The sequence below is a fragment of the Cnephaeus nilssonii genome (genome assembly GCF_951640355.1).
Source record: "Cnephaeus nilssonii genome assembly, chromosome: 19".
In the NCBI taxonomy this organism is placed as follows: Eukaryota; Metazoa; Chordata; class Mammalia; order Chiroptera; family Vespertilionidae; genus Cnephaeus; species Cnephaeus nilssonii.
In genome coordinates, this window is record NC_137090.1 from 48,947,662 (window position 1) to 48,960,184 (window position 12,523).

The 12,523-nt window shown below is 54.1% G+C and overlaps 1 protein-coding gene across 6 annotated transcripts in view; it reads right to left on the minus strand.

The window, feature by feature from the left end:
* Positions 1–12,523, minus strand: part of SPECC1 (sperm antigen with calponin homology and coiled-coil domains 1) — a 256,884-nt gene that overhangs the window by 194,386 nt on the left and 49,975 nt on the right. For 4 of the 6 annotated variants that reach the window (XM_079797262.1, XM_079797264.1, XM_079797265.1 and 1 more), the window contains one exon: positions 1,431–1,600. In XM_079797262.1, the coding sequence (XP_079653388.1) occupies positions 1,431–1,577 (147 nt within the window). In that variant the 5' untranslated portion in view covers positions 1,578–1,600. Of the gene's footprint in view, positions 1–1,430; positions 1,601–2,534; positions 2,685–6,491; positions 6,560–12,523 lie in introns of those variants that run through there. The other 2 variants (XM_079797261.1, XM_079797267.1) reach the window with 2 other exon arrangements.

Below are 12,523 nucleotides of genomic sequence, written 5' to 3' on the forward strand. Positions count from 1 at the left end.
TGGGGAGGCTGCTCAGAGGGAGGAAATGGGCAGAGAGCAGCGAACCCACTGCGGCAGGAGTGAGCCCGGCTCATCAGAGGCACCGCCACTGAGCCCAGAGAGCCCGAGGCCACAGCAGGGAGCCGGGGCAGGGGGAGGGCGATGGCTTCAAGCGGGAATGGGGCAGGTCTCCAGGGCAGTACTGAGCACTCTGAATGAATGGAGAGAGCCCTCGAGGGTTCCAAGCAGAGAAGTGGCGCGATTCACGTGTTAAAAGGACCACTGGCTTCCGCTGAGGATGAATGATGGGCGCAACGACGACGCAGAGAGGTCATGGGAAGCCCGTGCAGGGAGGGCAGTGGCATGACCACGTGGTCCCAGCGGAGGTAAGGGGAGTTGATGGAGTTGGCATCTATTTTTAAGGTAGAAGTGATGGCATCTTGCTGATGAACTATGGGATGTGAGGAGTGTTCAAAAATGATGCCGTGGGCTCTGGCCTGGGCAGCCGAAAGGATGGGGTTGCCATTAACTCCAATGGGGAGATTCAGAGGCAGGCTAGGGGAGGCATGAGCCCTGCGGGGGAGGCCTCAAGATGCGGTTTTGGACATGTTACATTCGGAGTACCTTTTAGGCATCCAACAGGCAAGGTCACAAAGGCAGTTGGAGGGGTCCTGGTTGGAGACACAAATATGGACGTCAAGAATACATGGGACCCGCAGACACCACAGCCTGCCCCAGGCCGCATCGCTGGTCAGCGCCCAGGGAGCGTCCCAGGTCCTTCCGCACAGTCAAGCTGAGGCATATGCGGATGGCACTGCGGATCATTTCATTATAAACTAGCTTCCTCTTATAGCTAGGATATTACATTGATTTTTCAAAAATGTGTGTGCAGGTAGGTTATACTACCTGACTTCATCGCAGGGTAGTAAAGGAGGTGTTGGCTGTGACACAGCAACTAGAAAAGAGCTGAGGCCCCAGGACTGTGCCCTGGGCCCACCCCATATCTGAAACCAGGGCAGGGGGAGTCGGCAGGGAGACTCCTGCGCCCGAGGAAGGAGGCAACTGAGAGAAGAAGACATTCCCAGACGCGGGGCCTAATCAGCAGTGTTGCCTCTGCTGATTGTCAGGTAAGACAAGAATGGAGACTGGCCCCGGATCACCAGATCATTAGTGATCCTGACCCCATCTGGGGGGTGCTGGGGCAGAGCTCTGCCTGGACAGTCCATTAATCCAGGGCAGGGGACCTGACTTCCGGGAAACATCTGGCAGACCTCTGCCTCCATCCCAAGCGCCCCTGCTACAAGGCCTTTGCTCTGCCCCTTTAGGTTCCCCCGGGCCCTCCCTGGAGGCCTCGCTCCAGCCCTGGAGGCCACTAGCTTTACTCCCTGCCCTCCCATCCCCCGAGCAGACACTGGACACCCCGCCCTCACCCTGTGCGTCTCGGGCTGTACCTTGCTGAGCTGGGACTCACACGCCAGCGAGGTTGAAGACTTAGAACTCTTCATGCCAGAGGAGGCTGTGGCAAGGGGCCGTGCGCGGTCACTCCCATGGCCCCCCACTTTGGCGGCTGGACTCCAGGGCTTGGCTGCGCTCCTCATGTTTGTCGAGTGGGTGTGTCTCTCTGTAGAAGAGCAGAAGGGAACAACATGTGTCCACTGAGTGACATCACCGAGCTTTACCCCCCTACACCCACCCTGTCATCATGGAGAGCCAGCGCCTATGACCGGGCTGCAGACGGTTCTACTCCTAAGAAGATGCCCTTGCACTAGGCTAATTTTTGCAACTTCACAACAGTTGTTACCAAATATAAAGACGTGCAATATTATTGATGTTCTGACATTATTCCTCAGCATATGATGGCTTCTTCTCAGGCAGGGACACCTACTACAATATTACTATACATACCCATACACTATCTATGTGCATCTATTTCCCCATGTAAAACAGGTCAGCTTGAGTCAAGACACACTGTGTCCATAACCTTGAAGCTTTAGAGGTAACAATCGCACAACCTATCTCATTTTTTAACCTTTTGCACTCAGATGTCGAGTGTGACTCGACACGGTTAGCATCGGTAGCAGCTCTTTTTATACTCTTTGAATGTATCAATAATTTGAAATATAAAAAAATCCAAATAAGTAAGTTTGTATGAAAAGAAACTCCAGTTTTTTATTCTACTGCCGCGCTTTGTAAAATCTGGGGTATTTAAAAAATTAAATCCCGAGTAGAATAAAGGAATCGAGAAAAAAAGCAAGCGAGTGCAAAGGGTTAAATAGGCATAAGTGAATTACCGTATTTTTCTGTGTATAAGATGCCCCCCCCCCCCCCCCCGCTTTTCCAACCCAAAATTAAGAAATCAATATTTTAAACATTTTGCTGGTTTTCCTCTTAAGGCCTTCTTTTTTGGCATCTTAAGGAGTTGTTCTTCCTGTTTTCTCCACTGTCTGATCATACACTCAGTGGGAGGAGGTCCAAATTGTATCTCTGAAGCTCTATTTCCATGCTCTTTTGCAGAGCTGATTACATTCAGTTTGCAGAGTAAGACAATTGCTTACCGGTATTTATCTTTTTATTTTTTGACATCTTTATGGGCTCAGAATGCTCCCGTCCCTGTTGCATCTATGCACTCTCCACCTCCACCTCCAATGACGGCATCCACGGCATCAGCTGACGTCAGTACAATAAGGCTCATAATTGGAGGAAGCCTGTTTGACAAGGTATGGACAGCTACACGCCCGCACAGCTCCCTCCTTGGCTGACTTCCGTGTATAAGACGCCCCTCAATTTTCAGTCTAACGATTTTAGAAAAAATAGCATCTTATACACAGAAAAATATGGTATTTGAAAATTAGATTTCATAGAAGCACAGCTTTTTTCTTCTTTTGGACAGAAATAGGTATCATTTAAAAATTAATAGAGCATATTTTAACTGGTCAGACTTGACATTATAGGACAGAGTTACTGCTCTAACTAAAATATTTTATGAAAGTAAAATTGGTCTAAGTAGCAACATGCAGTTAGACCTCTGGGGGAAGCCCACATACAAAGACAAGGAAGCAGTGTGTGTGGTCATTCCGGAACGAGGTGTGGCCACACCTCTTACCCTCCCCGAGCCTGTTCCTTCCACCAGAGGCACAATAAGATGGAATCAATGCCCTGAAGGTCTCATCCAGCTCCAGCCCTAACTCTTCCTGTCCCCATGGACTCCAATGACCAGGAGTGGGAGACAAAACACCAAAACCAGATAAAGCTCTATCCTTTCAAAGAAACAAACTGAAAATGCACTTTAAAATACACCAATAGCCCGGCTGGCTTGGCTCAGTTGTTGAGCATCAACATAGGAACCAGAAGGTCAAGGTTCGATTCCCGGTCAGGACACATGCCCGGGTTGCTGGCTCGATCCCCAACAGAGTGTGTGCAGGAGGCAGATGATCAATGATTCTCTCTCATTGATGTTTCTCTCTCTCCCACTCTCCCTTCCTTTCTGAAATCAATACAAATATATTTTTTAAAAATATATCAATAGGTGCCATGGCTGGTGTTTCTCAGTGGTTAGAGGGTCAGCCTAGGGTCAGGGTTTCAATTCCTGGACAAGGGCACGCACCTGGGTTGGAGGTTCAATCCCCAGCCTGGGTCAGGATGTACATGGGAGGCAACCAATCTATGTGTCTCTCTCACATTGATGTTTCTCTCTCTCTCCTCCTCCTCCCTCCCTCCCTTCCACTCTCTCTAAAAATCAATGGATACCCTTGGGTGAGGATTAACTAACTAAAATCTATATATATAAAAGCCTAAGTGACCGGCCGACTGGCCGGTAGCTATGACGTGAACTGACCACCAGGGGGCAGATGCTCAATGTAGGAGTGGAAACCACAGGCATGGAAACATGGAACAGACTGATGAATCTCAGAGGGAAGGGGGAGGGGAGGGTCGGAAGAGATTAACCAAAGATCTTATATGCATACTAGAGGCCCAGTGCATGGATTCGTGCACCGGTGGGGTCCCTCAGCCTGGCCTGTGCCCTCTCGTAATCCAGGACCCCTCGGGGGATGTTGGGCTGCTGCCTGCTGCTCCTGCCTGCTGCTCCAGCTCATCCCAGCCCCGCTGTGCCTGCAGTCCCAACTGGGAGAGGCTTGTGCCGCCTCAGTGGTGCTCGTCATCTGTGAGCCCTGCATCTGGCGCCCGTTGGTCAGCTGAGCACTGACCAGCAGGGGGCAGCTCCTGCATCAAGTGTCTTCCCCCTGGTGGTCAGTGCACATCATAGCAACAGGTTGACCAGTCATACAGTGTAGAGAGCGCCTGGGAAGGCACATGGCATTGCTTTAAATTGTCAGCTGAATCCAGGGCGGTCGGCAAAGCCACGCCCTGGAAACACATCCTGCCAAAAGGCAGAAGAGTTGTCAGCTGGACCTTCATTTCAGCCCAGGTGCCGGGGGTGGGTTTTCTTATGTCAATCCAGCCAAGCACCAGGAACGAATAGGAAAGCTTCCTGGTATTTGGGGTATAAAATAAACTCGCTGCATCGGCTCTGGGTCACTGTCTCTCCATCAGAAGAGGGCAGCAGTCCCACCCGGTCCCAGCTTTTTCCTTCTATCTCTGTGTCTGTTTCTTTCTTTCAATTTTTTCAATCCCCAGCCGCCCCTACTCAGGAACTGGACCTGCTCTCTAGCCGCGCTGGACGCGGAAAAGAGAGAAATATTTACAGTTCGGTCACTTAGGCTTTTATATATAGAGATTCTAGAGCCAGTTTTCTATTTCGGGATATAAGAACATTAGTGCTTGATTTCACAGGTGTCCATTCTCCTCACAGGACTCTGGTCTGCTCTGCCCTCCCTCCCTCCACCAGAGCCCAGGTGAATGGCTGCGTAGAATATTTTGTGTGTTGGCCCTTTAAGAAGGCACCTGCATCTCCAGCAGACTCCATCTCTCCAGAATCCTCGCTGAGTTTCACAGCCAGAAGTCTTGTGGGCACCTCTTCTCAGCTCTGGGGCTCTGGGCTGGGGAGCCCTGCTTGGGTTGACACCCACACACTTAGGGGGAACCCCAGCAACTGAGATATCTCCAGAAGCTCAGGCACTGCACCTGGGAGCCAGGCTTGCCACCAGCCTCGATGTGGCTGCTTCTGCAAATCCTTTCTGTCGGTTTTCCGGGTTGCTTGCTCTTTATTTCAGTTGTAATTCCAGTTTGGTCCTGGGAGGAGGTGAGTGTAACCCCCTCCTCTGCTGTCCTTGGACCCCTCCTCTCCCTAGTTAAGTGAGGGGCTGTGGCCTGTGTCCAGGGCCACCTGGACCTCCTCTGCAGCCCGCTGTCCGCGCAGTGTGCACGTGGCTGCAGGGGCAATCATTTTTAAAGACGTTGCAGCTTGTTTTCTATAGTGCTTCTGAGAAAATTACTCATGGCTTCAGTTATATGATTACTTCAGACCTTATTGGTCTCAGCTTAGTTCCAGGTATCATGACTTTTTAAAATTCTGTATTAAATACCTAACTTCTTGTGTATTTTCCCACATTTAGCACCAATTATTTTTCATTCTTGACCCACAATTTTTCATGCTGTTTTCCACAGCAACAGTGAAAAAAGTGCGAGGCTAAGTAACTTTATTAGGACTCCCAATATAAAATAAACTAACACACCCTGAGTGGTTCTTGAAGAGAATTACTGAAGAAGCTTACCAGTCACCACAGAACCAACTATTGGCATGTCAGTCTGATTCAAGGAGATGACATCATAAAATGTCTGTTTAATCAGGCACCCTTTCATGTAGATTACCACTACTGAGAAATAAGTATGACAGGGCTCACTTTATGAAAGCGTAAGGTGATTCTGTCTGTAATGCATCTACGTTTTCCAAAATCTGCCCGGCTTACCCCGGAGCTGAAATGCCTCTCACTTATTCCCCCAAAGAAAGATAAGAATATGAAGGTGGAAAGCGGCAGGAAGAGGATGGAACTTTCCTTGCCGTCTTTGCCCCAATCTTTCAGGATTCTAAGACCTCAGTTAACAAAGAAAAGCCACTGGCTGGTGCTGCTTGAGGGCTAGAGTGTTGGCCTGCACACCAGAGGGTCGCAGGCTCGATTCCTGGTCAAGGGCATGTACCAGGGTTTCAGGTTCATTCCCGCCCCCAGTTGGGGCACGTGCAGGAGGCAACCAATCAATGTGTCTCTCTTACATCCTTGTTTCTCTCTAGCGCCCTCCCCTTCTTTTTCATTCCCTCTAAAAAAAATCAATGGAAAAAATATCCTCACTCCTTGGGTGAGGATTAAAAAAAAAGAAAAGCCATCTCAGTTCACGCCTAAACTCCTCTCTTACTCTGGCAACAAGTCGGACAGCCTTCTGGACACGCACCTGAGAACTGTCCAAGCACTTAACCATTTTACAAAGACTGATGAGTTGTGTGCTCTGAGGCAAAATTCTCAGGGCTACTTCATTTGTATCATTACACTTTTTTATTCTCCTAGAACCTTCCAAAGCCAATCAAGTTATTCCCAAATGAATGTACCCAGAGCACTTACCCTCGGGACCCCGTCTTGTTTACAATGCTATCTTTTCTTACTCCTGTCACTCTTCTTTCCCATCATTTTCCCCGACTGAGCCTTCTGTGTTGTACCCATCCACCAGCCAGTCTTCCCTTCAAATTCCACCTTCTTTCAGAATTCAAACGACGCAGTGAAAAATTAATTCCCCACTCACTTGGACCAGGAAGAGAGCCCCATAGGCGGTGGGGGGAAGTGCCTGGATGCAGGCCCGGCGTGGGAGCGGATTAGCAGGATCCGTGCAGCTCTCCAGGGCCCACGAGAGCGTGCAGGGTGCTGAGAGCTCGGGGCAGGCTGAGTGCTAGCCCTGCGCCCTGCTCCTCCTCTCTGGGTCTTAGGACGTTTCTAAACATCACCGCCCGCCGCCAGGCCGGACAGCGTCCTCCTGGTATTCTCCAAAGGGGGAGGCCTCCCTCTCCCATGAGAACCCTTGGGGTCACTGTCACCCCACTAACAGAAAGGGAAACTTCATTAGGCTCAGGGAAGTTAAGCTCAAAACAGAGTTTACGGGAAAGCCAGGGCTGACACCACGTTTCAACTGTCCTTAACCCCCAGGGTACAGCCTCCCTGAACAGCCGGCTCCCGTGGGAAAGCATGAAGGCTCTGGGCCCAGTGCTCCTGGTCCAAACCCAGCTCCGTGCCTCTGTGTGACCTCGGCGTGTCTGCGCCTCCTCACCCAGCACAGCTGTGAGGGAGCACGGGGACCAAGGACCGGCAGCCGCCGCCCAACAGACACTGCTAGCTATGTCCGGTGGAGGGCGCTCCACTCCCTGAAGCAACAACACCGGTGATGGAGCCATTAAATCCACGTCCAGTGGCAGAGCCAGGCAGGTGCACCAGGCTGACGGAGAGGACTCTTCTCGTACACAGAGCAGCCTGCTTTCGCTGGGAAATGTGAGAGAGGACAATAAACGCCGGGAACAGACACCTTCCAGCCATTGGAGTGGGCCCAGCCTTAACATCAGGCTGCTGAAGGACACACCGTGGGGATGCCGGCGAACTGCACGGTTCCAATGGGCGTGCATGAGTGACAGAAAGATGGGCTCTGACCAAGTCCACGACAACGGAAGAAAGGCTCCCATGATTAATTCCCTGGTTTCCGAAAATCCTCCTAACCACCTGAAATGATCACCTGATGAAGGAATTAGAGTGAAATCTAGGAAACCACTCCCACAGGGCGCGGACGGGGTCTTCCCGGGGGTGTTTTATTTCCATTTTCAGATAGTTTCTTTCCTCCCCAGCATAGCGCAAGACTTACATGTAAACTGTAACTCCTAGACTGCATGCACAGAGTAGGAAAGGAAGGAGGGGGCGGGGGCGGAGGGGAGGGAACCGCCTGCAATACAGGAGGTGCTGGGCACTGGGGGGTCAGAGCCCGGCCAGCCTCCTGAGGCCTCAAACGCGTTCCTGGGCTGCTTCACCGCTGCCTTCCGGGCCTGTGTTGGATGGTTGCTTTAGGGCCTCGGATGTATTACCATTTTAAGGCAAGAAACCAGAAAGGCAATTGGGAAACCCTCTGGAGCATCACAGAATAATGCGTCCCAGGGAGTGGGAGAGGCACTGAGGTCTCGACTGCACATACAATACGCGCCAGGAAGTGGAGAGCTAAGGCATTCAAGGCGGAGAAGGAACATGGGAATGTTCACATAGCTCAACCACCAGGGGACTGGGCCGGAAGCAGGGGAAGGGAGCAGCCTGCGGAAAGCATCTGGCTCCCGCCTTTTGGCCCAGTTTGCTGGGGCCTCTAGGGAGTGGTTCTAACCGGGTGGGCGGGTGCACGACTCTGCCCCGGGGCGGGGGGCATTTGGCGAGGTGTGGAGGTGTCTTGGTTGTCACAACTCCAGGGCTGCTACTGGGTGGAGCCAGAGGGGCTGCCAGACATCCTGCGATCCAAAGGGCAGCCCGCGAGGAAGGAGCCACCGGCCCAGATGCCAGCAGCCGAGGGGGAGGAGCTCAGTTCAGCGGGAGTCCAGGGCTCCTGGCTCTTAGTCGCACTGGTTCTGGTCCCTTTCACCCAACAGTGAAAATCCGCTCAAGAGCAGCCCAGGGAGCCCAGCCTTCAGCTGGGCCACAGCAAACATTCCAAAGCTTATGGTTTCCTGTGGTCTCGAGATGCAGACCATCCCATTAGCCTGGACTCCTTCTTGGTAAATAAGCAAAGGGCAGGTTTCCACACAGCATCAGAGGAAAAATGGCACACTCCAGTTCACTTATCCCATCAGCAGGAGTTGTTCAAAGAAAATAAGAACCAAGAAGTAATAAAACAAAACCCAAATGAAAAAGAACATTTGTCATCACTAACCTGTAAGCAAAGTTTAAAACTGGAATAACTTGCAGAAACTAGGACACTGAACAAAGTGGCGATCCATGACAACGAGGGTGCAACCAGGAAACAGGGGGCGGGTCACTAAGCATGAAGTGCAGGCCCTGGGAGAGGCTCTGACCTGGGGACTCTCCTGGGCCAAACGCTGAGAAGCACTGCCCGGGCAATGCTGCCTCCACGGCTCGGCGCAAGCAGGCCGCCCACCAGCAGGCCTCGCACCAGCAGGCCGCCCACCAGCAGGCCTCGCACCAGCAGGCCGCCCACCAGCAGGCCGCCCACCAGCAGGCCTCGCACCAGCAGGCCTCGCACCAGCAGGCCGCCCACCAGCAGGCCGCCCACCAGCAGGCCGCGCACCAGCAGGCCTCGCACCAGCAGGCCTCGCACCAGCAGGCCTCGCACCAGCAGGCCTCCCACCAGCAGGCTCCCCACCAGCAGGCCGCCCACCAGCAGGCCGCCCACCAGCAGGCCTCACACCAGCAGGCTCCCCACCAGCAGGCCGCCCACCAGCAGGCCTCGCACCAGCAGGCCGCCCACCAGCAGGCCGCCCACCAGCAGGCTCCCCACCAGCAGGCCGCCCACCAGCAGGCCGCCCACCAGCAGGCTCCCCACCAGCAGGCCGCCCACCAGCAGGCCGCCCACCAGCAGGCCTCCCACCAGCAGGCTCCCCACCAGCAGGCCGCCCACCAGCAGGCCGCCCACCAGCAGGCCGCCCACCAGCAGGCCTCGCACCAGCAGGCTCCCCACCAGCAGGCCGCCCACCAGCAGGCCTCGCACCAGCAGGCCGCCCACCAGCAGGCCTCGCACCAGCAGGCTCCCCACCAGCAGGCCGCCCACCAGCAGGCCGCCCACCAGCAGGCCGCCCACCAGCAGGCCTCGCACCAGCAGGCTCCCCACCAGCAGGCCGCCCACCAGCAGGCCGCCCACCAGCAGGCCGCCCACCAGCAGGCCTCGCACCAGCAGGCTCCCCACCAGCAGGCCTCGCACCAGCAGGCCGCCCACCAGCAGGCCGCCCACCAGCAGGCCCCCCACCAGCAGGCCGCCCACCAGCAGGCTGCCCACCAGCAGGCCGCCCACCAGCAGGCTCCCCACCAGCAGGCCGCCCACCAGCAGACCGCCCACCAGCAGGCCGCCCACCAGCAGGCCGCCCACCAGCAGGCCGCCCACCAGCAGGCCTCGCACCAGCAGGCTCCCCACCAGCAGGCCGCCCACCAGCAGGCCTCCCCGGAGGGACGGAGGGTCGGCCACTCAGCAGCACTAGGCCTTCCCCACTGTGGCTTCACATCAGGGGCTGAACGTGAATGAGCCACGGCGGCAGAAAGGAGATGGAAAGAACACACTTGAAGAACTTTTTCTACAGAAACAGTTTTACGGTGAAAGATCTCCTGAAGAGTAACTAAGAAGGAAGAGCCAAGACCACGCAGTGGGGAAGGACAGTCTTTGCAGCAAATGGTGCGAAGCAAACTGGATATTCATGTGCAAAAGAACAGCGTTGGCTTGACCTTACACCATAGACAAAAATTAACTCTCAATGGATCAAAGACCTAGATGCAGGAGCTAAAACTGTATAGGTCTTAGAAGAAAACACGGGGGAAAGCTGCATGACATTGGATATAGCAATGAATTCTTAGATATGACACCAAAAATATAGGAAACAAAAAAAATTGGACTACACCAAAATTAAAGGCTTTAGTGCATCAAAGGATGTAATCATCAGTATGAAAAAGTTCTTTAAAATATCAAAAATCAAATTCCCATATCACCCAGCAATCCCACTGCCGGGTGCCTTCCCAGGTCATCGAAAGCAGGTCTCACAGAGGCACCTCCCACCCAGGCTCATCATTCACGACAGCCATGGAGCGGAGGTCACCACGGGTACGTCGGTGGGTGACGAGTAAACAAAAGGCGCTGTGTCATCAGTGGCATATTACTCAGCCTCAAAAAGGAAGGACATCTGACACGCTGCCACATGGCTGGACCTCGAGAACACTACGCCGAGTGAAAATTACCCCGTCCCAGGAGGACAAGGCCTGCAGGACCACTTATGTGAGGCGCCTAACGTGGTCAAGGTCATGGAGACAGAACCAGGATGCTGGCTGCCAGGGGCTGCGGGAGCACATTTGGGAGTTAGTGTTCAATGGGCACAGAATTTCCGTTTTGTCAGATGAACAGAGTTCTGTGGAGATGGATGGGGTGACGGTTGCACAATGTGAATGAACTTAGTGACACTGAAGCGTACACTTAAAATGTTTAAGATGGCAAATTTTATACTATGTGTATTTTGCCATAATTTTTTAAAATGTGATGAGGAAAACAAAACAAACACTATAGTGCAGGAGGAAACTGGACACTTTCTCTCTATTTGGGCAGCGGACTCTCCAGCCACATGTCCCGTCCTGGTTCTGGGCCCCGCACACGCCCGGCCTCTGTCTGGGGCATCAGCCGTGAGACAGCGCTCGGAAAGGAAGCTTTACAAGGGTGTGCGCGGGGCGGGGGGACCAGATATGGAAGGCGCAGAGCCCCAGGGTGGGGACCACTCTCACCCCTAGGCCTTCAGGGGAGGAAGCAGGTGAAGCCAGAGAGAGCTGGACCCAGACAGAAGCTGTGGCTTCTGTTGAGAGATGCTCACAGGCAGCCCGAGGCCCGGGAGAGAGAGGAGCTGCCCGCCTGCCGATGGCCCGCTCACACCTCACACACACCCGCCAGGGGAGCGCAGGAGTTAGGGGACATCTGCACTGCTCTCAACAATAACATTTTTTTAAAGAGAAAGGATATTAGCACTAAAGTACAAGGATACAAATAAAAATAAAGAGCCAAAATGAAAAAAAAAAAAAGAGAGAGAGAGAGAGAGAGAGTATCCCCATCTAGAGACTTCCCCCAGGCTAGGAGGAGGGCGGGCGCCCAGACTTGTCTGTTAACATGCCGACTGGGAAGCTGGCCTGTGAGCCTTCCCAGAGGCAGCCCCCGCGCATTTGACCGTGTGCCCAGCACAGACCCTAAAGGACCACCTTCGCCCTGAGTTCCCACTGCACTCTCAGCACAGCCTCCCTGCTCCCGCAGCTCAAACCTCAGAGGCATCGTGGGCCACCCTTGAGGCTCCTGCCTCTCAGCTCAGTGCTGCCAGCCGGGGAGCTCAGACCCAGCAGGTGTCCTGCGGAGCCCGGCCTCCTTCTCCAGAAAAGACACTGTCGCCTCCGCCTGGGGAAGTGCCTCCAGGAGCTCACGCCTTCCCCAGTTCCTGACAGACCTCCAAGTTCAGCTGGGATCAGTCACTCCCTGCTCAAAACCCCTCATTTTAACTTATTTTAAGCTACAGGCCAGGCACGACGTTCAGCGATTTCCATGATTTTCTCTGTCCCAGTCTGCCCCGTGTGCCCCAGTCTGCCCCGTGTGTCCCAATCTGCCCGTGTGTCCCAGTCTGCCCGTGTGTCCCAGTCTGCCCGTGTGTCCCAGTCTGCCCGTGTGTCCCAGTCTGCCCCGTGTGTCCCAGTCTGCCCGTGTGTCCCAGTCTGCCCCGTGTGTCCCAGTCTGCCCGTGTGTCCCAGTCTGCCCCGTGTGTCCCAGTCTGCCCCGTGTGTCCCAGTCTGCCCGTGTGTCCCGGTCTGCCCGTGTGTCCCGGTCTGCCCCGTGTGTCCCAGTCTGCCCCGTGTGTCCCAGTCTGCCCCGTGTGTCCCAGTCTGCCCGTGTGTCC